This window comes from Sinocyclocheilus grahami, unplaced genomic scaffold (assembly GCF_001515645.1).
Source record: "Sinocyclocheilus grahami isolate Dianchi unplaced genomic scaffold, SAMN03320097.WGS_v1.1 scaffold876.1, whole genome shotgun sequence".
NCBI classification, from domain to species: Eukaryota; Metazoa; Chordata; class Actinopteri; order Cypriniformes; family Cyprinidae; genus Sinocyclocheilus; species Sinocyclocheilus grahami.
The window spans coordinates 22,760-45,785 of NW_015506055.1; the positions used below are offsets into that span (position 1 = coordinate 22,760).

Genomic DNA, 23,026 nt, shown 5'->3' on the forward strand with positions numbered 1-23,026 from the left:
AAATGTGAAATTAATCAGGTGAGGGACAAGTTTAGAGCTTTAGAAATATGATGTTGATATAGATGAAAAGTGACTGGTCAAAGCATATTGCAGAAACTAAGATAGGCAAACAACATTGATTCTGTTGCAGTATTACATTTTTTACTCACCTTAAAATAGTAATAACTATGACCTTTATGGGGAGAAAAATATTGTCTTTTCTTCGTATTTGTAAATCTAATTTTGTTTTAAAAGTAAGTTAAATGCTAAGGTACAAATCAATGCAAACCACATGAGGAGAAAAAAAAGAGCCCTCAATTGGATTTAAAGTAATAACATGTGCGTTCACTTCAAGGAGAGTGAGAGGGGCTGGAATGGTCTGGCAAAGGCAAGGTTCACTTCATGACACTCCGAGACTGCTGGGATTAATCTTATTCATTTGCACAGAGCCAGTTTAGTCTAAAAGAGGCACTTTTATTGATGTTAGACTCAAAACAAAAGGAAAGAAAATGTCCATGAAGGAAAAACATAGACTAACTGATAATCATAAGAGCACAGTTAGAATGTAATACTAATAAATAATGAAACCGTTACAATTAGTCATCCCCAAAAGAGAAAACCAATAGCATCAGTTAATACCAATCAAACCAAATGGCACGGCGCCGGTGGTATTTTTAAACTAAATTAAAATCAATACTGGAAAGCCATGGTTGGGTGCTCAATTTTAGAATATCTGATTGTAAACTCAAATGATAATTTGACAGTTTAGATAAAGAAGGGGAAAAAAACAGATCCACAAAATATAAAGTATATCAGTCTACAGTCATGTTCTGAAACCTGAACAGATTATTGTGCCCTTCCATTCCAGTCCTGCTGAATTCTGTAATAGTTACCACAAACATGGTGTTGTTCATTAATCAAAAGTATTACAAAGCCATGTAAAAGGTGATATACCAGATTTGGGAAGCATCAAAAGGGAGAATTCCTAAATGCATCACATTCTCCTACACAAAACCACACATCAAACTTGGCCAGCCAAGTCACACCACTAGATGGCGATATCAGCCAGGATACAGAACCATGAGGGATAGAGTGTTATGAAAGTACTCTGTGTTAAATGCTTCGCTCATGAGATGCAGTCTGATGCTGTCACTGCAGAAGCAAAGCAATTTTACATAAACACTTCAGTAAAACAACTACTCCACCTTAAATCACCCAACCCAATAGACACCCACTGACTCAAACACATCACACGTATTTGGAACAAATGATACAGTGTATGGACATGGGCAAAACTGCAAAAGATAAGCATACGAAGAAGCTGCAGTGGTGTGCTCTGATCTTTTATGATGACTTTGGACCATAACAATTCTAGGACCCTCCAAAACAACTGTGCTCTTACTGTATACTGTATGTGCATTAACTTACACGTAATATTACTATTGTCTGCCCAGAATGTGCCTCTGTGCCACCACTCCACTAAAGCCTGGAACCTAGTTTCCCTAGTGTTGAAAGATCTACTTCCTCTAACCAGAATATTACTGTAACCACTGCTGAGGATACAATAATGCTGGACTAAGAAAAAGAAGGTTAAAATCTCTCGTCCCTCGTTAATACACTGTACATGTAGCTCTGATCAAGGCTATAAGAGTGGAGGGAGGGAATGTTCTTCTTTAAACTGTAGTTAGGTTATTTCAACATGAAATAAGGGGGTACATGAGACTCAATCACTGAATGTGCAGTTTACATCTTTACAAAAATCCGCACTTTCCATCACCTCTATAGCATGTAGCAATAGTGTATTTAGTTAAGCCAGTATGCTTATTTGTAAATAAATCATTATCCATTGCCTGTTTATGATTTATGTTTTTGGATAAGTATAACTATCCTTACTGCTATATCTAGTACTGTCACTAAGCAAATCTATGTTATAGATACACAATGTTAGTGCTTACAACACTCAACCTAACCAGGACAGGTCAAAATGTTGCAATATGTGACTTTCTGACCGAAGTATTTCAGAGCAGTATCAAACCGCACTGAGCTGAACGGGAGGTTACTGTGTGAATGATGAATTGGAGTCAGTGTAGTCTCAGTGTGCGGAGTTCAACACACAAAACCTTGTCTCATTCGAATGATCTGCAATAAGGCAGCTTGGACATCTTCATCCATGTGACCCTGAAAGAAAAGAAGTGACCGGTATTTAGTGAGGATATATCCACCTTTAGAATTGCTTCCAGAAACTTCTATGCAACTACAGGCTATGACCCGTATACTATCACAGTGTCTCAATAAAACAGCACTGTTGATCTCTGCATGTCATCTATGGTACAAAGAAAACCATACGCTATAGCATACCTAAGAGGTTTCAATAAATTACCTTGACATAGGAGCAAAACAGAAGGAACTGCTACTGCAGAAAAGAAAAGACCCGTTCACACTCAACTCACATTCACACACAATTACCTGTGCTGCACTGAGAAGATGAGTTCGATAAATTGAAACCACTTCTCTATGTTGCCTCTCAGCACCCTGTTTAGAGAGAAAAAAAAAAAGACAAGACATATTGCACAGTGTTTTACAAGTTTCAGATAATAAGGTCTTGCAAGGTTAGATGGCCAACGAGTTTGAAAATTAAGCTTTGACATCACAATAAATTACATTTTCAAATGTATTAAAATAGTTATTTAAATTGTAATAATATTTCGCAAATTTCTTCTTTCAAAAGCATGAACAAAATTACAGTGCATTCTTTTGAAATTGAAAATGTATTTAAATGAAACGCATTATCGGACAAAAATTACACATATACTATAGCGCTCAAGTAAAACAGACCATTTAATTCAGAATAACACCAAATCTTGGAAGCTATTCTATCAGTCCCAGTTTCTTACTTCAACTTTTTTAAATTATAGGGCAGAAGGCTCTAGAATCTATCATGAATGCAAGTCAGTCAGTAAGTGAGTGTATTATGTAGGCCAAGGTGACGGCATGTCATATTTGTGGGCAATTATGAACAAAATAATCCAGCGGTATGTGCATGTGCACAGAGCTACTCACAGCCAGCTGCTGCTGGAGGCTCTTGACCTGGGCTTGGAGTGTGTCAATGTGTTGAGTCTGTCTCTTGTTGGGCGTGTTGCCAGCATAAGCCAGCTGGGATAAGCCATTCAGAGCCTGTTTCAGCCTTTCAACATCTGCCAACAGTTCTGTGATCTGAAACGAAGAACACCTCGCTTATAACCAGACAAAATATCAGGCATTTATCGAAAAAGCTCTTCCATGTAACAAATTAGTATATAACAGTCTCACCCTTTTGTCTTTAAGCTCAGTCTGCTCTGTGGATCCCTGAATCCTCTTCTGCAGTTCTCCAATGGTGCTCATCGATTCCTCATATCTCTCCTTCAGATCTCTGATCTCCTTCTCAATAGAGGCACTCTTTACCTGCAAGGCCTCGGTTTCTGATCTCGCCCTCTTTTCACCCTCCCTAGCCCGAGTCGTTTCCCTGTATAGGTCTTCATATTGCTCATCCAGTCCTGAAAGCCGATCGCCAAGTTCATGCACCTCCTCCTCCAACTTCTGCTTTTCAGCTCTGAGCTCGGTCACCTGCTCTTCATCGCTGTGGAGGTCATCCAGAGCGTGTGTGGCTCTGAGAAGCTCAGTCTGCAGAGTAGTTACGTCCTCAGCCCTCTGCGCACTGGTTTCTTCCTCCTCCCGCAGTGCCAAGCGAAGCTCATTGACCTCACGTTCCAGAGCCTCTCTAACCTGGCTATACTGGGCCTCATCACAGCTCTGACTCTGAAGATGTTTCTTTAGTTCATGAACACGCTGGACTTCCAGTCTATGAGCTTCATGTAGGCACTTGCACTCCTTTTGCACCTCCTGCAGGCTGCCACTCAGAGAGCTCTGCATGGCCTCAAACTGCTCCAGATGGATATACTCACAGTTCAAATTCTTTTGGAGACTCTGGATCTCAGAGTTGCACAATGCATTTTTCTCCTCTAGCTCGGCCCGCTGGATCGTAACCTCTTTATAATGCTGCTCCAGCTCCATCAACTTCAGACTCAGCTCCTCCACCTGGCCCTTGCAGTGATCTTCCACTTCTTTGTACTTCTCACTGTACTGAAGTTTCTGCTGCAGAGATGCCATCTCATCTTTCAATTTTTCGTTCTCCTGCTTTTGGCATTCCCCTGTGGTCTTTTCGTCGTTGTACATCTCCTGCATTTCGGCAAGTTTTTCTGCCAAGTCCTTCAAAGCGGTGTTGAAATGCACCTCTTTTTCCTCCATAGCAGTCAACGGAACAAACTTCAACTGCAATGCCTCTTGAATAGTATCAAACTCTTTCTTCTGCGCTTCAACTTCCTCATGGAGCTTTGATGCGCTCTCTTGAGCACACTGGTACTTGGAGTAGGCATCTTGAGCTCTTCCCTCGGCTTCTGATAAAGCTTTGCTCATTGTGCTTTTCGAGATCTCATGTTCCACAAGGCTGATATAGTCATTTTCTAACTTGGCCTGCACATTCTCAAACTCCTCCTTCAACGTAGCATTTCCTTCTTTCGCCTTCTGTAACGCCTCGTCCCGAACTCTATAATCATCCCTCAACTTTGCGATTTCAATCTTCGCTTTCTCCAAAGCCTCATTTAATGCCGTCTGCACTCTCTCATGCTCATTCTTTGTAACAAACTCAATGTTAAAGCTCTGCTTCAGTGATGAATTTTCAGCTGCCAAAATCTCAAGTTCATTGACTTTCTCCTGGTATTGATCGTGAAGGCTATTAAGATCTCTTTCCAGTTCTGTGTTGCGTTCCGTGAGTGCAGCCATCTCGCTCTCATAACGTTCACAAGGGATGTACATGCTCCTCAGATTGGCAATGTTCTCATAAAGAGAGGTCTTCTCCACCTGCAGCCTCTGTAGCTGCTCTTCAGCCTGTTTTCTCTTCTCAGTCTCCTCTGCTAACCTAACCCTCAACTCCTCCACAGCGAGTCCCATAGACCTCTTCACCTCCTCGTGGTTTTCCAAAGTCACAAACTTGGTCTTCATATTGTTGCTGAGCTCCTGCAGCTCTTCTCTGAGCAGTTCTCTCTCATCCTCACCTTCCTCCACTTCACATATCAATGACTGACACTTTGCAGTGACATCTGCAAGTTTCTTCTTCAGGGTTGAGCTTTGCTCCTCCAGAGCAGCCCGGACTCGCTCGTGCTCTTGCAGGGGGACCGTTTGTCGGTCGTCCATTGCACGGTGGAGCTCTGCCACTTCCTCCAGCACACGGTCATAATCTTCTCTTAACTCAGCCAGCTGTAGCTCCTTCTCATCTACAGCATTGGTAAGGAGGTTCTTCATGTTGTCAAACTTCTCTCCAGGAACCATTGAGGTCAACCTGGTATCTGCAGTCTTCACTTGACCCTCCATGTTTAAAAGTGTCTCCTCCATGTTTTTATGGTCCTCCCGCATTGCACTCAGCTCTGCAGTGAGCCTCTCAACCTCCACAGCCAGAAGCCCTTCACTTTTCTTGTACTCCTCCAAAGCTTTCTCACTCTGCTTTAAATGGTTCCTGACCCGTCCAACCTCAGCAGAAGCACCTTCATACTTTGCCTTCACCTCATTCAGCTGTGCTTTGAGGTCATCAACAACTTGGTTATTGAGATGCTCCTTTACCGCCACCACATGAGCCTGAAGCTGTTTCACCTTTGCCTCAGAGTCTATCATTCGCTTCTGCACATCTCCCATGGCTTCCTCCAGCTCGTGTATCTGCTGATCCGATTCGTGTTTGGTGGTCTCACACTTCCTAGTCAGCTCCTCACACTCCTGAGACTTGCATGCTAGAGCCTTTTGGAGGCGGCCCACCTCCTCTTGTGCAGCCTCTTGCTGTCTGCGGACACATTCAAGCTCTTGATGGAGAGTTTCAGGATCACCAGCCACTGGCCGAGACGGCTCCAAAGGTCGAGCCACAGATCGAGAGGGTCCTGTAGGCTGCAAGATCTGAATTCAAACACAAGTGGACATTCATTATGAATCACACAAAACATTTTAACAAATTATCCTAGTGTCTGTGTGTTTTCAGTGGATACTACGCCACAGTGGGAAAGCCTGGAAATATTTTTTTTTCACAGCTTTCCTTTTCCTCTTGACTATTAGAACAATAAATCTATTTTTAAAAAAATCAACAGCCAACCTTAAAAGAGATGAGAAGATGGAATTGCTCCCCATACTTTTTCTCATATGGGGTCACAGTAGGGCTTAAAACTTTCAAAGAAAACTTTATCTCGGCCACATCCCAAGTCAGACATCTGATCCTACTTCAGTAGGTGCATTTTTTAATTTTTTTAAAGTGTGCGGTGACCTCTAACATATGTGAGGGTAAAGATGTCTCTGCTGCTAATGTGACAACAAAATTGCATCCACCACATCTGCCCAAAAGCTGATCCCAGGCATAGTACGTCCCTTCAGAGAATAGTGCAGCTAATAAATCATAAACCCTTCTGACACTGCAGGCTATGGAGGTTCTGAAATGAAATCAGACAGACAGCAACTTATCTGACTGCCACTGCCTCTCCTAAGCTTAACGCAGCTGACACAGCCCATCTGCTCACTGCATTACTGAACATCAGAAGGAAAAAAAATAAAAAAACCTAAAATGCCAAACCTTGCGTGAAATGACCGTATGTAAAGCTTGTGCATGCCCAGCAAACCTTTAGAATCAATTCTTGATTTTACATTTAAAGCTTTGCACTTGAAGTCTGATGCTATTGTTGAACTGTATAAGGAAAATAGGATGTCTATATATGTACACTGAACTGACTGGCATTTACACAAGTGCATACAGAGTAATAATAATAAACTGTATTTACTGTTTAACTGTTCTTAATGTTAACATGTAAACAGAGTTGAATGTTACAGATAATGCCCATGTTACACATTTTAGAGGCATAAAATAAAGTGTTACCCTTTTAATATACAAAAAATAAATATATACTTATGACAATTGTTAATATATAAACATTTTGGATGTTTTATTACCCATAGACAACTATTTTAAAATCACAGCAGACTGATGTTAGCATATAAATGTTTAGGTGACTTGGGTTTTATTATAGTACAAACTATATTATTGTATATGACCTTGTTTGTAAAAATAAAGAAAATCTTCTGTGGTAACAGAGAGCATGCTATACTTTAACGATGGACTTTAACTTGTATTTAAGGCCAAATTTTATGGATTAAAATCTGTTAGTAGCAGAAAACTGGCATGTGTTGAAGTTGGTTTACATCAACATGAAATATAATTAGCTTTTTGTCCTCAGCTGAAATCCTTGGCATTAATGTTAAGAATGTTCACCTGAGCAGAATCCAGGCTGTGTGACTGTCGCACTAGTACATTGTCTTTTCCTGCAGAGAAAAAAGAACCCAAAATGAAAACACACAAACACACCTTTACTTGCGGAAAAAATAATTTTCTGACATCCCTACACTCAACATTATTTATGCATCAGTACACTGTTTATATTGAGGTCTCTAATATCAGAAGAGTCATACTTAATCAGTCTAAAGATCCAAATTTTAAAGACAAAATCACCTTTAATCACAGACTGGCCAGGGTAATCTCCCTGTAAAATAAAAACATGCAGATTTATTCATAATTTCATCAAACTTTGATCATGAACTGCTGGATCTGGAGTTAACAAGCAGCAGTCCTTGATGAGCATGTTGCAGATATTTTTACTGACCAAATGGCTCCGCTGCTGGACTCTCACAGTCTCCATGGCTTTGGCTCCTTCCTCCTTCTCTTTGGCAGAAAGTAAATGCTTCAGCTGTTCTCTCTGGTGTACAAAACAGATACACATGAATATATAATAGCAACTAACACCCAACCCTAAAAAACAAATAAACAACCTTTCATCAATACTATGACAGAAATGGGATGAAAAGATGAAAATGAGAATAGACAATGTCATTGGGACAGAAGGAAACCATTTCCAAGACAACACACAAATTACCTCCTTGTGAATGTCCTCCACTGTTGACTTGTCCTTAAAAAAAAAAAGGATAGAATAGAGAGAGAGAGAGAGAACATATTTTACACAATATATCTATAGAACTACTGCAATAGAAATACACAACTGCCTGCTCAGAAAAATTCTGATAAAATTGCCACATATAAATATTTTGGCTTCAATTTTTTGGAGTGCTGAAAACTCATATAAGGCGTAAGCTTGTAAATAAATTGGCCAATTATAAAACGTACCTGACTGAGTTGCTGCTGAAGCATGTTAACTTTATCAAGCAGTGTTCTCTGTTCCTGGTGGAACTTCTTTAGTGTTTCCTGTTGGCTCTCATTCTTTTTCTCCAAGTCCTAGAAAACACAAACATTCACACACGCACACACACACACACACACACACACACGAGTCACTGATTGCTCACTCATTTGTATTAATGTACAGTTTGCAATGCAAAAAATGTCTATGATAAATGTTTTATAACCCTTATAATTAATAAACAATTCATCTACAGAATGTGTAAGGAACATGTAAATGGCACACAATAAAACAAGTTCAGGTCTAATACTAACGAACAATAATGAACAAACTATTAATAAAGAACAAGAACATTTTACTGGCAATGTCATACTGTCATAGATTTGACTGGCCCTCACCTGTATGATCTTATCACGGTTAGAGGTTTCAGAGACCATCTCCACAGATTGCAACTGACAGAAAATAAGAAGAAATGTATTTTATATAAAGGCTGTGGAGAAGAAATTGCTGCTCTACATATACTTCTGATAAATCCACATGTTAGAAATGAGCGGCTGCAGTTTATTTCCATCATGGTCACTGATTATTAGTCTGACCTTAAAAACACATTTATTTTTAAAAAAGTGACGTGACTTGTGGCCAAGTATGGAGACCCATACTCGGAATTAGTGCTCTGCATTTATCCCATCCACAGTGAACACACACACACCGTGAACACACACCCGGAGCAGTGGGCAGCCATTTTTTTGATGCGCCGCCCGGGGAGCAGTTGGGGGTTCGGTGCCTTTGGGTTACGAGTCTGACTCTCTAAACATTAGGCCACGACTTCCCCATTATGACTTACTAAGATAAGTGAACTTCAGGAGTATAAAAAGAGCTTAAATTATAAAAATTGCTGGATATGGTTATTTTAGGGAAAAAATATATTGTGTACTACATTCATTGAACACTAGGTGGCAGTAGTGCGTAAAAGTTTCTACAGCACTGCAGTCTCTATTGCAGGTACAGTCAGATTAGTGCATCAAAACACTAAACATGGTTTGAGATAAGGAATTATATTAGATTAAAATAATTTATTTTCCTTTTAACATGATAGATGCACACGTGCTGAAATGAGAAACAAACTAAATTGCGTTCTCTTCACATCAATCATAAATTCCATTTGTATGATTCCAGACTCACTGCTCTAGATAGCTTCAGCAAAATTACAATGAGAATAAATGCAGCCCTTTTCTGTGTAGTATGTTTAAAGAAAATATATCGGTATGTTTTGGAGTAAGTAATAAAACTCAGACACTAATAAAAGTTAATAAGTGAGGGAGGAAAGGTTTTAACCTTTTGTGATTGATTATAATCTGTATAATATGTTTCTTAAAATCTCATCTGCAGGGAGTTGCTCAGAATGAAGTGAAGGTGAAAAAGTTGTGTATACCTGTCTCTTTTTTTGTTCCATCTTGGCAGCCTCTTTTGCTGCGAATACAAATGAGTAATGATTAATTAGCAATTCATGAAACGACAGAACAAATAAATAATTAAATACAGAAGGAGAATTTAGATGTTTTTTTCCCCTCAGGAGTTATGGTATGTATAAGTACAAGTGCTTCTTTTTTACTCTGAAGTATGAAGCTGAAAAGACACTATTCTACACTCTTCTTAGGAAGCGTGTGCATAAGCTCTTGGGGCTTTGATCTCTATAACCTTACTACCTGATAAAAGGCCTATTCACACCAAAAGTGATGCAACAAAGTAATGCCAACTGCAGGGGGGAAAAAAGGATTAAAAATCTGACGAAAAGTTGCATTCAACTGATTTACACCAAGAATGGCAGACATTTTCATCAGCCTCTTTGTGAAAAGTTCCAATATGTGAAACATACTTCAATGAAAAATAAAAAAATGTAAATAAAAAATGCAAAGGATAATGAAATGGAACAATGGAAGTAATGAGGTGATAAAGGAATATCTCGTTCCTATGAAAATAGTGGTCTGTGCCAGAAATTGCTTGGCAAATCACTTCTTTTCGCTCTGCTTGTTTGTTGTCACTATGGCTATTTGGAGTGCTTGTTCTTGACACATCGACAAAAAGCTTGGACTGTGAAACTGCAGTGAAGGACTACATTATAACCTGCTTGATTTTGCCCTCCCTTTTTTATTTTCAATTTAAAATGTGAGATTCCTCTCCTAAACTGACCTCTTGTACTTTCTTTCTCATTTACATTACTGAACTTCCAGTATATTAGATTGCAGACTTCTATCTGTTCTGATGTGACAAACAATAACTGATGCAAATAATAAAATGCAACCAACCATAAAATTGTGTGTACAATCAAACTCAATCTCTGGACACATTTAACAATCACTTTGTAATATGGCTAATATTAATACAATATTTGGTCCAGTATTTGTTATTTGGACCAGTGAATCATGTTGTTGCTCATGCATTTACAAAATTTGCCAATTCAGTTTATGTCATAATTTTACAGTGTTGTCCCAATGCAGTTTAAGGTACATTTTAATTCCTTGCAATTTAAGCACTGCTCTAATGCTCTAACACTGTAGACTTATAAGAGAGAGAGATAATAAAAACAGGAAGCAACAAAACCTTTTGTGGCACTGTCCAGATAACTCTTGACCAGAGAGACAAGCTCCTGGTTTTTGCTGAGCCGTGCATAGTGATAACTGTCATGGCCGAACCCATCCACAGCAGTGACGTCAGCACCATGTTTCAACAAAACGTCCACAGCATCCTTACATGCATACTCACAGCCCAGAATCAATGCCGTTCTGAGTGAACAAACAAGTACACAAACACATTTTCAATATGACTGAGTGACATCAAAATATTACATTTAAAAACGCTGCTGTGAATTATTAGGACAAGATTAACACTAATACAGTTGTTATATCCTTCTATTCACTTTATATTTCAACACGAAAGTAAGCTATTTTCCATGAAATTGTGAGATTTCAGATTCATTAGCCGCTTTAGATCAGTAACTAGAAGAATAATAGTGCAGCGTTAAATTGCTCACGCTACAAATTATTGTGTTTATGACTATGGATGATAAATTAAGGTATTATGCTGCCAATAACGCCAATTTGCATTATCAAGCAGCTAAAATAACTGAAAGAAACTGATACAATAAAAAATAAGGTGGATAAAATCTAAAGAGTTGTCAGAAAACTCACTAGCTGAATAAAAACACGGTGGGGCAAGAAAAGAGGCAATAAAAACCAATTACTGAGAAATATGAATGTGATATTTACTTGTTCTGTTTGTCTCTGACTGTGATGTCACTTCCTCGTTCTAACAGCAGCTGACAGATGTGTGGATGACACATTTGAGTGGCAAGCACCAATGGAGTCCGACCATCCTATAAACACACATATAAAAGCACACATTTGCATCAACTCAGACAGAAAAGACATAAAAAAAAACTTAATCTGAGAGAGCATTTGATGATAAAGTACATCTGAGGGGAAATAAAAATACAGAACATTTGTCCAGGTAAAAAGAATGAGATGACAAAGTTATCATCAGGATATGAAATATCCCACAAGCCACATATTAACTCACAAAGTCGCTGGCATTAACTGATGCCCCACTGTCACAGAGCAGCTTCACACTGGAGGAGCAGCCGGCCATAACTGAAAAGACAAATAATAATAATATTCCATAACTTTTCCCCCCAAGCATGCGAATTAGATTCAGTAGACTCATCTGATATCAAACATAACATTTTTTTTTGAAAATAAATCTAAAACCTCCACTGGGCACTGAGTAAGAGCAAGAGCTCTAAATCTTACATGAAAGCCTTCTGAGGGAAGGAAAATAAGCCCGTGAACTACATCTTATTGATTATGACTGCTGCCGCCTCAAAGAATCATATTCAATGTTCATCCACTACCCTTTCCATCTCTGCTTCACCACTTGTTGTAGAAGGAAGTAAAAAGAAGGAATGAAAGAGCAAAAAAATAGAGGGAGCAGGAAACCCCCAAGTTAGGTGGAAGAGAGAGCACTGCAGAGTTCAATTTCAACAAAACCTCAAATTGTACAAAGCTTTTTGCTTACCAGCATCATGCAAGGCTGTTCTTCCCTGCAGGTCCACGTTTCCCACTGGGCAATTGTGCTGAAACACAAAACACTCGTCACACTCACAGTCACTCCATTCACAAACATTTCACTGACAAGAAGCTTTAAAAGGTCAGAGGATGAGTCTAAACGTTCAAAAACATCCATGATGACAGTCTGCTCCTAAACAGATGAACACAAAAACCAAGAACGGACCAGAATGACATGGGTGTGTGAGACTCTAGTTTGACGCTTTGAAATTATTCTGAGCCTGAGAAGTGAAACCAGGTCAAGCAAAGTAGTGTTGCTAAGATACTGGCCTCAGTGGTCTTCAGTCCCACCACCCCCTGTGCCCTCATTTCTAAAAATCTCTTTTACTCTCTCCATATTCCACTGTCTGTCCTACTTTCTCAAGCCCAATACTTTCTCCGCCTCTTTTTTTGCTATCTCTAACAAAACAACTCCTCTGACTTCAGTCACTATAAAAACCATTTATGCTCTAGCAACAGCCTCCAAAACCAGTAGCAAGGTCACATGGTCTTGCTGGCTAACTGTGTCCTGGGTAACTCTATCTGATGGGCTCTAGGAGCCCGTTTCAGATTGCACGATGATGGCATAGAAATATAGACTGCAGGTTACAGTACGAACAGCCTGTCAACACTGCAGACACCCGGGAAAATACTCTCATCCAGTGAGTCAATGTTGTTTGAATAACAGGACACAGTCATGACACTTGTGTAGATTACGCTTCATATTAGCTGTCAGTGATTTCAAAGGCAAGCATCAGACACACTTTCAGATACTAAAACTCATTTTTTACATAATTAGTAGAGTCAGATTTTTCTAATTTTGCTCCCTGCGGTACAAAGTAATTAACACAAACAAGTCACTGCGACAAAGACGCTGTTGTTGGAGTCATCAACAAGCAAGTGATAGGAATCATTTCCTATCTTAATTATCTCAAGCACCATCACTCACAACGGCACAGAGACAGAGTTTTACCCTCTTGCAAAATGTGTTTGTGGATTAATTGATTGAAATTCAGCAGCGTATCTGTAAACAAGATCTGCTCGATTTGCCTTCAAACAGCATAATTTTCTCATAATCAGGATGTCAGGTTCAGCGTTATGCAATTGAGTTAAAGTCATTGCTTTATTTGTTACACTTTGTTTATGAGCCTGTGGGCTGAAGCAAGCTCACCAATAGCAATAAAGGTTTGCAAACAAACTAAAAAAAAACGATTTTGCAGCCCTTCCTTGAACACACATATGACAATGAAGCAGGGCTGGGTATCGGCCTATGATATAGTACATGAATCAGAAAACATACTATTCAATTGGCCTACTTAATTTAAACAGTATTAAAACAGTATTTTTTTTAGACAACATTTTTTACTTTAAAATATTGTAAATGTATTTACCATTTCAAATAAATGCTTACTTTGAACTTTCTATTCAAGAATCCTACAAAAAAGCATTACAGTTTCTGCAAAAATATTAAGCAGCATAACTACCTTCAGCTATGGTAAGAAATGTTTCTTAAGCACCAAATCTTTGGCATCACAGTGAATGATTACTCATAAAAAAGCAAACATTTCACAGTAATACTATATTTTGGTGCATTGGTGCATCAGACTTCAAAAACATTAAAAATCTTACCAGCCCTAAACTTTTGAATTGTACATCATGATTCAACACATTGCTATATACCATTATATCTGGATTGCTATTAAAATGGAATCAAACGTGATAGAGAAGATATTCAGAGAGAGATCAGATGAGAGATTCACAGAGTGTCTCTCCTCTGCATCTCAATGATACAGCTTTGAGTGTGCTAAAAAATGCTGTTCAGAAAGTGCCTAACTGAACTTCAGGGAATGATACAAGTCATAAATCATAAATATAATTAGAAAAATAGTGAAGTATCAACACAATATAAGGCGAAAACCTGGGCACATTGATGCAAGATTGAATCGGCACAGCCCTACAATGGAGGCCATTGTTCATCTCATCATCACAGTCCTCAGAAAACCTCATATCTACTCTTCAAAAATATGATTCAACACCTTGTCCTTCACATCAAAAAGAGGATACAATAGAGCAGAAATTGTCTGGCTTTAAAAGAAAAGAGTACAAAAATACATTGAGTTTCTAGCCATTCCTTACAACTGTATTGATTGCGAAAAGCAGCTTTACCTGGAGTAGTTTCTGCACACATAGTGACTGGGAATTTCTGGCTGCCAGGTGTAAGGCATTTTTTCCTACAGGAACAAGACAACAAATCAATAGGAGCCATTAGATAACAAAAGTCCAGTCCGCTTGTAGAGACCGATGTCAACAGCAGGAGTCTAACAAAAATGTTCCACATCCATTCCCATTTTACATTAAACAGTTCTTCTATACATTTCATTTGACAGTGGCATTTTTATGGCTTATGTCTATAAAGGTTTTCCAGAGTAACCTCACTCTCTGGTGAAAAATGTGTGGCTATATCATTAACATTTAAAGAGATGTTCTACCAAGATTAGTTCACCCAAAATATTTTTAATGAATTCTGAGACATGTCTTTTCCTCAATTTGGAAATTATTGGTTTGGAAATTGACAGAGTAAGTAATGAGCATTTTGTACATTTTCCCTTTAGGAAACCGGACAGAGTCCATAAAAGTACAATTAAGGGATAAGCTCATTTATGGGATACATTTTATCATTATACGTGTTCCCTGGTATTCAAACTCACCCATCTAGAGCAAAATCCTCACCTGTGGCATCCGTGGCTGTGACATCCACACCGTGATTAAGAATGAGGTTCAGGCAGTCGAGATGTCCTCTGGATGCAGCAAGATGGAAGCTGATGAGAAAGAGAAAGAAAGGAACAGAAACAGGAGAAAGGGTTAAACTTGTGGCAAGGGCATGCTGAAAATTGATGCCTGCTCTTACCACCATCATCAGCATTCTAGAGGAGGAAAGGACTACCATCAAGAGAAACTCAACTCTCTCTCTCAAATGCATCTGCACGCAAAACTCCTCAATTTACATTACATAACCATACTTTTTATTCATACATACCTCATATAAACATACTTCCATTATCAAAATGCTGGCCAAGATAATGTCCATATTTAATGAATTCACATTCACTTCTTACTTCATATGCAAGAATTGATCAAAATCAGCGCTTTGAGCTCAGTTTAAAGAGGCGAGAATGTCTCAGAACCATCTTGTAAAGAGAGACGTGCAGATTTTCACCTGTGTTTGGAAAGTGTTATTTTAGACAGTGTTGATGGTGAGAATCCAAACATGTAGACAGGCCTTTGACCTAAAGCTTGACAGGTGAAATTGTGGACACAATTTCCACACACTGTCCCAAACAACCACCCATGGAGTGATGGATGGGTGGCAATTTGTTATAGTTAAAATTAAGGACAGAGAATATGTCTTATGTTCTTTCAGTACCGTTTCAGCGATGTGGCGGTTCATCACAATCCCTAGTGTGAAAAACTTTATTTTTATGAAAATTCATACAACATTAGTTGCATTATAGTCCTTTTGTAAGTCATCAAAACAACATTGTTCCACTACTACAGTATATGATGTTTTCAAATTTAATCTAAATTTAAATTAATACAATTTCCAGGGAAGTCAAAAGGGAGACACAGCTCATTGCTTCACAGGTTCCTCCAAATATGATTTCATAGCTAAAAATGACTAAACGCAATAACATTTTATTAGGTATATGGAAAGAAGGTGACTGTTATAATGGTAAGTGACCCTCATTAGAGGAGACTGAAGGGCTCAGATGGTCATGAAGACCCAGACATGTCATTCTAGCTTGGCTCCAACTCCTTGGCTGACTCGCATATCTGCGGCCTCAGGATACATTATGTATTTTTAGAGGTGCTAGAGAGGTGGGATGGGGGGCCAGTTTGAATTCAAAACAAGAGTTTTGCATGCTGTACTAGTCTGTCACCAGAGTCTCTGCAGTTCAGCAAAAGCCATTTCAATGCATCTGAGTATCTGATAAGTCTGGAATCCATTAGGAGTTTCAATACTTTACTGAATGCAAGGCTCATTCTTACTTAATATTTTGCTGCTGCAAGAGGCCTTTAAGTAACTCAAAAATAATCTTTTGAACTTCTAAAGAATTTTCTGTCTGTGTGTGTTCAGGCTCTAAAATGAACCGTCACATCTGTCATTGGTGAAGAAATTGAGAAAATGTACTAGTCATAAATATTTCTTACTAGTCAAGCATCTTCAAAATAATAATAATAATAATAATAATAGAGTTTTGAAACAGTAGTGTGATACTCCCAAAATACATAATATAAAGAACTGGTTTGCTTCTAGGGACCTGCATACCTTTTATTTCATTATTATTTATATAGGTATTATAGTATTTATTTATATTTTGAACTGCCATTTATTTTTACATTTTTATTTTTCAGTTTAAGTTTCATTAATATTGTTAATATTGTCATTCACTGTATATTGTTTTATGTAGATTTATTTTTATTTTCACTTTGTAATTTTGAAGTTTAAATTTAATCTTTATATATTTTATTTCAACTTTATTTCAAATTACTGAAAAACATATTTAACTGTTTTAGTTAACAACAACAAAACCATTTTGAGTCCTGCCAGGGTCAAGTACAATATAACCGTTTCCTCTTAATCTTTGAAAAACTGGACAGGTTATAGTGTCACTGGTAAATTGAGATAGAAGTTATTAGAAAATGTGTGAGCTACTAATATATTGACACTTCACTGACATCATGAGGGTCAGATTTTCAGTCTTGCAATTTGACTTAAACCATATATTATGTTTCAGTTCCTAACAAAGTTACTGGCCAACTTGTTTACTAACCAAAACCAATTTTACTCTCATTGGGGATTTGCAAAGTGTTAATTACAAACTGTACATACATCTATTTTCAAAACTGGGTGTGTTAAAGAAACAAAAGGTTACTGCCACAGCAGGAAGGCTTGGTCTATGTTTCCTGTGAGCTAACCATCTATTAGCAAGCTCCATCAAGCAGGTGTATTTCATTCCATACTCTTATTTAAAGATAGAAACACACAGAAATCTGCTAATTTCCATCTGCCCACAAGGCAAAAATGCTGTCCTAATGCAGGTTACCAATTTACCCACCAGAACTACTGGACTACACCCTACAAGTCCTGTGGTCTGCCCTCCCTGTGAGCTATTCTGACCGGTAAGGGAAATAACAGGCTGGAAATGCAGTCTCTCAGATGTCACGGCAGGTTTAATGTCAACAACTTTGAAAGTGATTAAAGGATAGTTCACCCCAATTCTGTCATTATTTACTCGCTCTCATGTCATTCTAAACCGGTACGGCTTTATCTCTGTGGAACACAAAAGATAATATTTTGAAAAATGTTTATTTTCATTATATAAACAAAAAATATTTTTCCCTGAATATTTTATGAAAGTCATACAGGTTTGGAGCTACATGAGGGTGAGTAAAGGACATAATTTTTATTGTTGGAATAATATATTTTAAGGAAACATCAAGCACTTAGTACTGTAGTACTTTAGTGTTCATTACATCTGCAAAGATCAGTGCACTTCTTTTATTTTCCAAAAAAAATAACAAAATCATAAATCAGTATATTAATTGATTCAAATTAAAACTCATTAAGGAGTCTTAACCTATGGGTACAGTTGACGAATCATGAGTATGTGTATGTGTGTGTGCATGAACAAAATGCATTTGCATACAAGGGACAGTTGCAAACAGGTTGGTTTGGGTTTGTTTATAAAGTTGAGGGTGTGTCGTCTCCTCTCCTTCTGTCTGTGTCTGCTTTGCTCCTCTATGCCAAATGGTAAGGACGTTCAACCTCTGGCGGTAAATATGTGAGCTCTTCCAGGTCTAAAATATCCCTGTAAACAGCACGCAGACAAGCTCAGGGTGGTTACCTTTTTATTTCTGCCCCTCAGACCTTCCTCCAATGACTGATTGGGGTAGAACTGCTAATAATAAACCATCCTAGCATATCTAGTCCATGAGTAACCGTTACGGTGACACCCGTGAGCAACAAGGCCAGCCTAATGAAAGAAACCTCAGTGCTGCAGGCACATACTGTATCCCCCCTCCACAGCCACAGCCTCACATAAAGCTACAACCATTAATCTCTAGGAGATTAAAGTCTCTGGTCCAGACCAGGTCATCATCTGGCGGTCTGAGGAGACGCTTCCAGCCTCACTCGCACTGGGGGGGGGGTCTGAGCTGACGGATGAAGCACACGGTAGCAGGATTAGGTGTCGGCTTTTTACAATCAGCTGCCTGGCATATGGAGCCTGAAACCCTGTTTACAATCGCCCCATGCCATCTCCGTATCTGCAAGGCAAACACTACGCAAACGATCTATTTCTAAAAGCAAGACGTCAGCTTTTAATTTGGTAGGTGAGACTTGAAAGTGGATCAAAAGACTGCAGGGACGCATTAGATTTTCACACCAGCGCCAGTGGGGGAGTTCAGTTACCCCTTAATACGCCCCTCTACCCCCAGCGATACAGCAGCATACATGTGAGAATACCCACATGTATAGCATGTCATATGGGGGACACTGGGAATGGTATCGGACTCTCAAAACCTGCTTGGTCCCATAGAAACAATGACACTGAAATGGATGCATATAGGGTCTAGTACCTTAAATAAGCACAATAGTGAGTATGTGGGTGTGGGGACTATTTCTGTTTTGTTTTGTCTTTTGCAGAGGACACTGGGTGAATAGGCTAAATACCTCACAACTGCAATTCAGTGCCATATTAAAGAGTGAGACCAAAGAATATACACTATGTGTCTGTTTGTTTGGGCAAACGTGATTGATGCTGTATATTAATAATGATTTACGGTTCAAACCTTGAAATTAGTTTTGCAGACAAAGATTCCTTAGCAAAACTGAGGAGGCGTTTTACCCGAAAGTGATGGAAGAGCCAAAAGAAGGTGGCCAACACATATGAGAACCTCTTCAATACTGTTTTTAAAGTCATTCCAGGATGCAGCACATGAAAATTCAGTTTGCAGAGCTGTAATGTATGCAAAGAGTGACAACTTTAAAGCTACACTTTAAGAGTTCAGTATAGTTTAAGGTCACTTCATAATTCGAATACGTCAATTTGTGCCATTTCATAGTTTCAATGAACTTGCCATTGTTGTAAAATGAAAAAAAAGTAACAATAAAGAATCAATAGGTGTGGCCAATATTTTGACTGGTGTGTTAACACTATTATACACAGACAAACAGATGGTTGTAAGTATGTGGACAACCCTTTCAAATGAATGGGTTTGACTATTCCAGTAATTGTGTACTTGTTGAAACAGTTAGAGGTGGGCCTTAGTGAAAGTACTGTAATGTCGAAATTATCTTTAAATAATAATAATGCCTTCTGCTGCAGCTCTAATATAATACTCCTCAGATGTCACGGCAGGTTTAATGTCAACAACTTTGAAAGTGATTAAAGGATAGTTCACCCCAATTCTGTCATTATTTACTCGCTCTCATGTCATTCTAAACCGGTACGGCTTTATCTCTGTGGAACACAAAAGATAATATTTTGAAAAATGTTTATTTTCATTATATAAACAAAAAATATTTTTCCCTGAATATTTTATGAAAGTCATACAGGTTTGGAGCTACATGAGGGTGAGTAAAGGACATAATTTTTATTGTTGGAATAATATATTTTAAGGAAACATCAAGCACTTAGTACTGTAGTACTTTAGTGTTCATTACATCTGCAAAGATCAGTGCACTTCTTTTATTTTCCAAAAAAAATAACAATCATAAATCAGTATATTAATTGATTCAAATTAAAACTCATTAAGGAGTCTTAACCTATGGGTACAGTTGACGAATCATGAGTATGTGTATGTGTGAACAAAATAACAAAATGCATTTGCATACAAGGGACAGTTGCAAACAGGTTGGTTTGTTTATAAAGTTGAGTAATAGGGTCTTCTAGTGATAAGCTCTCTGGTTGGACCATGTATCTAGGTTGAATCTAGGCTGCCGGGCAGTCTGGGTGACTCTGTGTGTTATAATTCATGTCAACACCTTGTAAAAATGAAACCCTATCCCCCATCCCAAATCACACACACATACACACCCACAGTCTTGCCTGGCAACAGCAAACGTACATGGCCATAAATCAAGACACACAGAAGAAAGCTATAGATACTTGTGTCCAGATATACGAAGATAACACACAGAGTATAAGAAAGAGCAATACCAGGCAGTTATTATGAGTGTGACAAAGAGCAATTAAGCATGTGTCTCATTGCATAAAATGAGTAACCGAGTCAGTACTTTAACTACTAACCTGCACTAGCCCAGGGCCATATGTTGACAGCTACGAATTATTAATGGCATAAGCTGAAATCTGCACAACAGCTCACTCAACAGATTCATCTTTGTTGCTCCCTGTAAGGACACCTGCAGCTAAAAATCAGGCCATTGCATATATCTGTTTTGGTCATATTTCCACTCTTCTCACACAGAAAAGCTCTCGTCCCTTCAGACCAGTGACATGCCATCCACACATCAACAGGTCTGATTTAGTGCTGCACTAACCAAAATCGCCCCCCCCCCAAAGTGGAGCAGAGAGCAGTCACACTGGATTTAGAAAGTTCTGGAGGCAGACGTAACCCTCTCCTCCTGGGAAGGTTCTCCGCTGTTCCATGTTTTTGCCATTTGTGAATAATGGCTCTCATTGTGGTTCGCTGGAGTCCCAAAGCTTCAGAAATGGCTTTATGACCTTTTCCAGACTGATAGATCTCAATTACTTTCTCATTTGTTTCTGAATTTCTTTGGATCTCGGCATGATGTCTAGCTTTTGAGGATCTTTTGGTCTACTTCACTTTGTCAGGCAGGTCCTATTTAAGAGATTTCTTGATTGCGAACAGGTGTGGCAGTAATCAGGCCTGGGGTGTGGCTAGAGAAATTGAACTCAGGTGATATAAACCACAGTTTTAGCAGGGGGGCAAACACTTCTTCACACAGGGCCATGTAGTTTTGGATTTTGTTTTCCCTTAATAATAAAAACCTTCATTTAAAAACTGCATGTTGTGTTTACTTGTGTTATCCTTATGTGTGTGTATGTAATAAATACAAGAATGACTAACTAAAATAAATATCAGGTCAGTGCATTAGGCCTTGCAGTATTATGTATAATTGATCTCAATAGCTACTGTCAGGTAAAAAAATTCAACAATAATCATGACCAGACAAAGAGAAAGTGACTGTACTTAATTTTTATTACCAACGTTTTACTTAAATAATCACTTGGAAGAACTTGAAGCAATGCTGATTAGCTGAGAATCGCCTGAGGGCTGCATGCTAGGCCTGGGCAATAAAACGGTATCGATATTTATCGACGGTACACCCTCTTTGATAACGATAGAAAATTTTTCCGATATAGCGATACAGGCACATGCTATGAGTGACGCAGACCGCACACACAAACACGAACACATGCTGAATTAAGTGCTGTGACTGCCTGTGATGAGGAGATTGTGAATAAACATTTTTATATTAGTCGAATTTAAAATAAACATTTGCATTTGAATGCAAAAATAGTACAATCAAATGTTAGGAGTGCGTCAGGGAGCGTCATTAGTGGAGCGCGAGATGCGGTGATGATGTAAGTGACGTTGCATTTTAATGTTTTATAAGTCTAGCCCACAAGACGTGCAGTTGCTGCATTATTCATTCAAAATATTAGAGAAATATAGTAGCTCAATGCATAGAAGATCTTGATTAGGTTAAAACTGAAACCAAGCCATTCACACAGAACGCATATTCAGCATTTTTTAGATGGACAAATATGACTGCTGCTCTCACGTCTCACACAAGACATGTATAGAAAGCCATGCAAAGTTAAAACAGTTGAATTTGTGGAGGTTTATTCCGTTTCACTGCGTCTCATATGTTTTTAAAGGCAATGTGTGATGGGCGCTTCGGCTCTTTGTATTAAGGAATGCACAATTATATGATGCTGTTTTGTTCATAATTGTTTATGCAATTTACGAAATTATGTTTGATTTATATGAGTTAATTTAGAAGTAATGCACGTTTTTCTTTTTATAGACAGTTATTTCCTTTGCGTTGGCAATTTAATGCGCTGCATTATTTTGCTCATTGCGCCCTCCTGTGGCTTTGGGAGACAAGCCAAAAGTTTCCTTCAGACCTATTTAATCTGCATATAGAACATTAGAAATTAGATATTTGTTTAATTTGAATTTAGTTTTTGGCTGTTAAAACAAAAAATATTTGTTGTTTGTATCAATAAATACAGTGGATACATTTAAAAGTTTTTTCTATTGCTCTTTGTTTTAAAAAAGGTTATAAAATATAAAAATAATTATCGATACCGAACGATATGAAACATTATATCGTTGACACATTTTTTAGCTATATCGCCCAGCCCTACTGCATGCCATTGTTTTAATTTAGATTAATTAAAGAAGTGAATTCAGTTGAATATTATTTGCATTTAAGTTTAATATTACTGTAGTGGAATCAAAAATTAAGGATTGTAAATTCTCACTGGTATTTTCATTGGCAATTCTATAATTTTGATATAAAAAGACCCTACAAGAGATTAAAGGTGACTAAAGAAAGAGGTGTTTATTTAGCATTGATTGTAATATTACAGTGCACAAAGCATCGTCTCAATCACTTTATCATTGTTTTTTTCACTGTCT

General features: G+C 38.2%; 1 protein-coding gene across 1 annotated transcript; it reads right to left on the reverse strand.

Moving 5' to 3' along the window:
• Window positions 1-432: 432 nt before the first annotated feature.
• On the reverse strand, window positions 433-15,373 carry uacab (uveal autoantigen with coiled-coil domains and ankyrin repeats b). Its single transcript, XM_016248363.1, has 18 exons — window positions 15,369-15,373; window positions 15,062-15,150; window positions 14,498-14,562; window positions 12,303-12,360; window positions 11,808-11,878; window positions 11,498-11,604; window positions 10,833-11,014; window positions 9,664-9,701; window positions 8,630-8,683; window positions 8,219-8,326; window positions 7,971-8,003; window positions 7,701-7,793; window positions 7,550-7,580; window positions 7,313-7,362; window positions 3,289-5,955; window positions 3,040-3,192; window positions 2,446-2,511; window positions 433-2,157 (listed from the first exon to the last, which is right to left on the reverse strand). Exons 1-18 carry the CDS (start codon window positions 15,371-15,373, stop codon window positions 2,086-2,088), a joined length of 3,942 nt encoding a protein of 1,313 aa, XP_016103849.1. The 3' UTR covers window positions 433-2,085.
• Between the last annotated feature and the right edge of the window lie 7,653 nt (window positions 15,374-23,026).

Bases quoted from the DNA above. Each gene is read 5' to 3' on its own strand.
- uacab (XM_016248363.1), bottom strand. The intron at 11,879-12,302 runs GTAAGCAAAAAG...TTGTCTTTTCAG, and splicing joins AACAGCCTTGCATGATGCTG to TTATGGCCGGCTGCTCCTCC. The intron at 11,605-11,807 runs GTGAGTTAATAT...GTGTGTTTATAG, and splicing joins CAGTTAATGCCAGCGACTTT to GATGGTCGGACTCCATTGGT.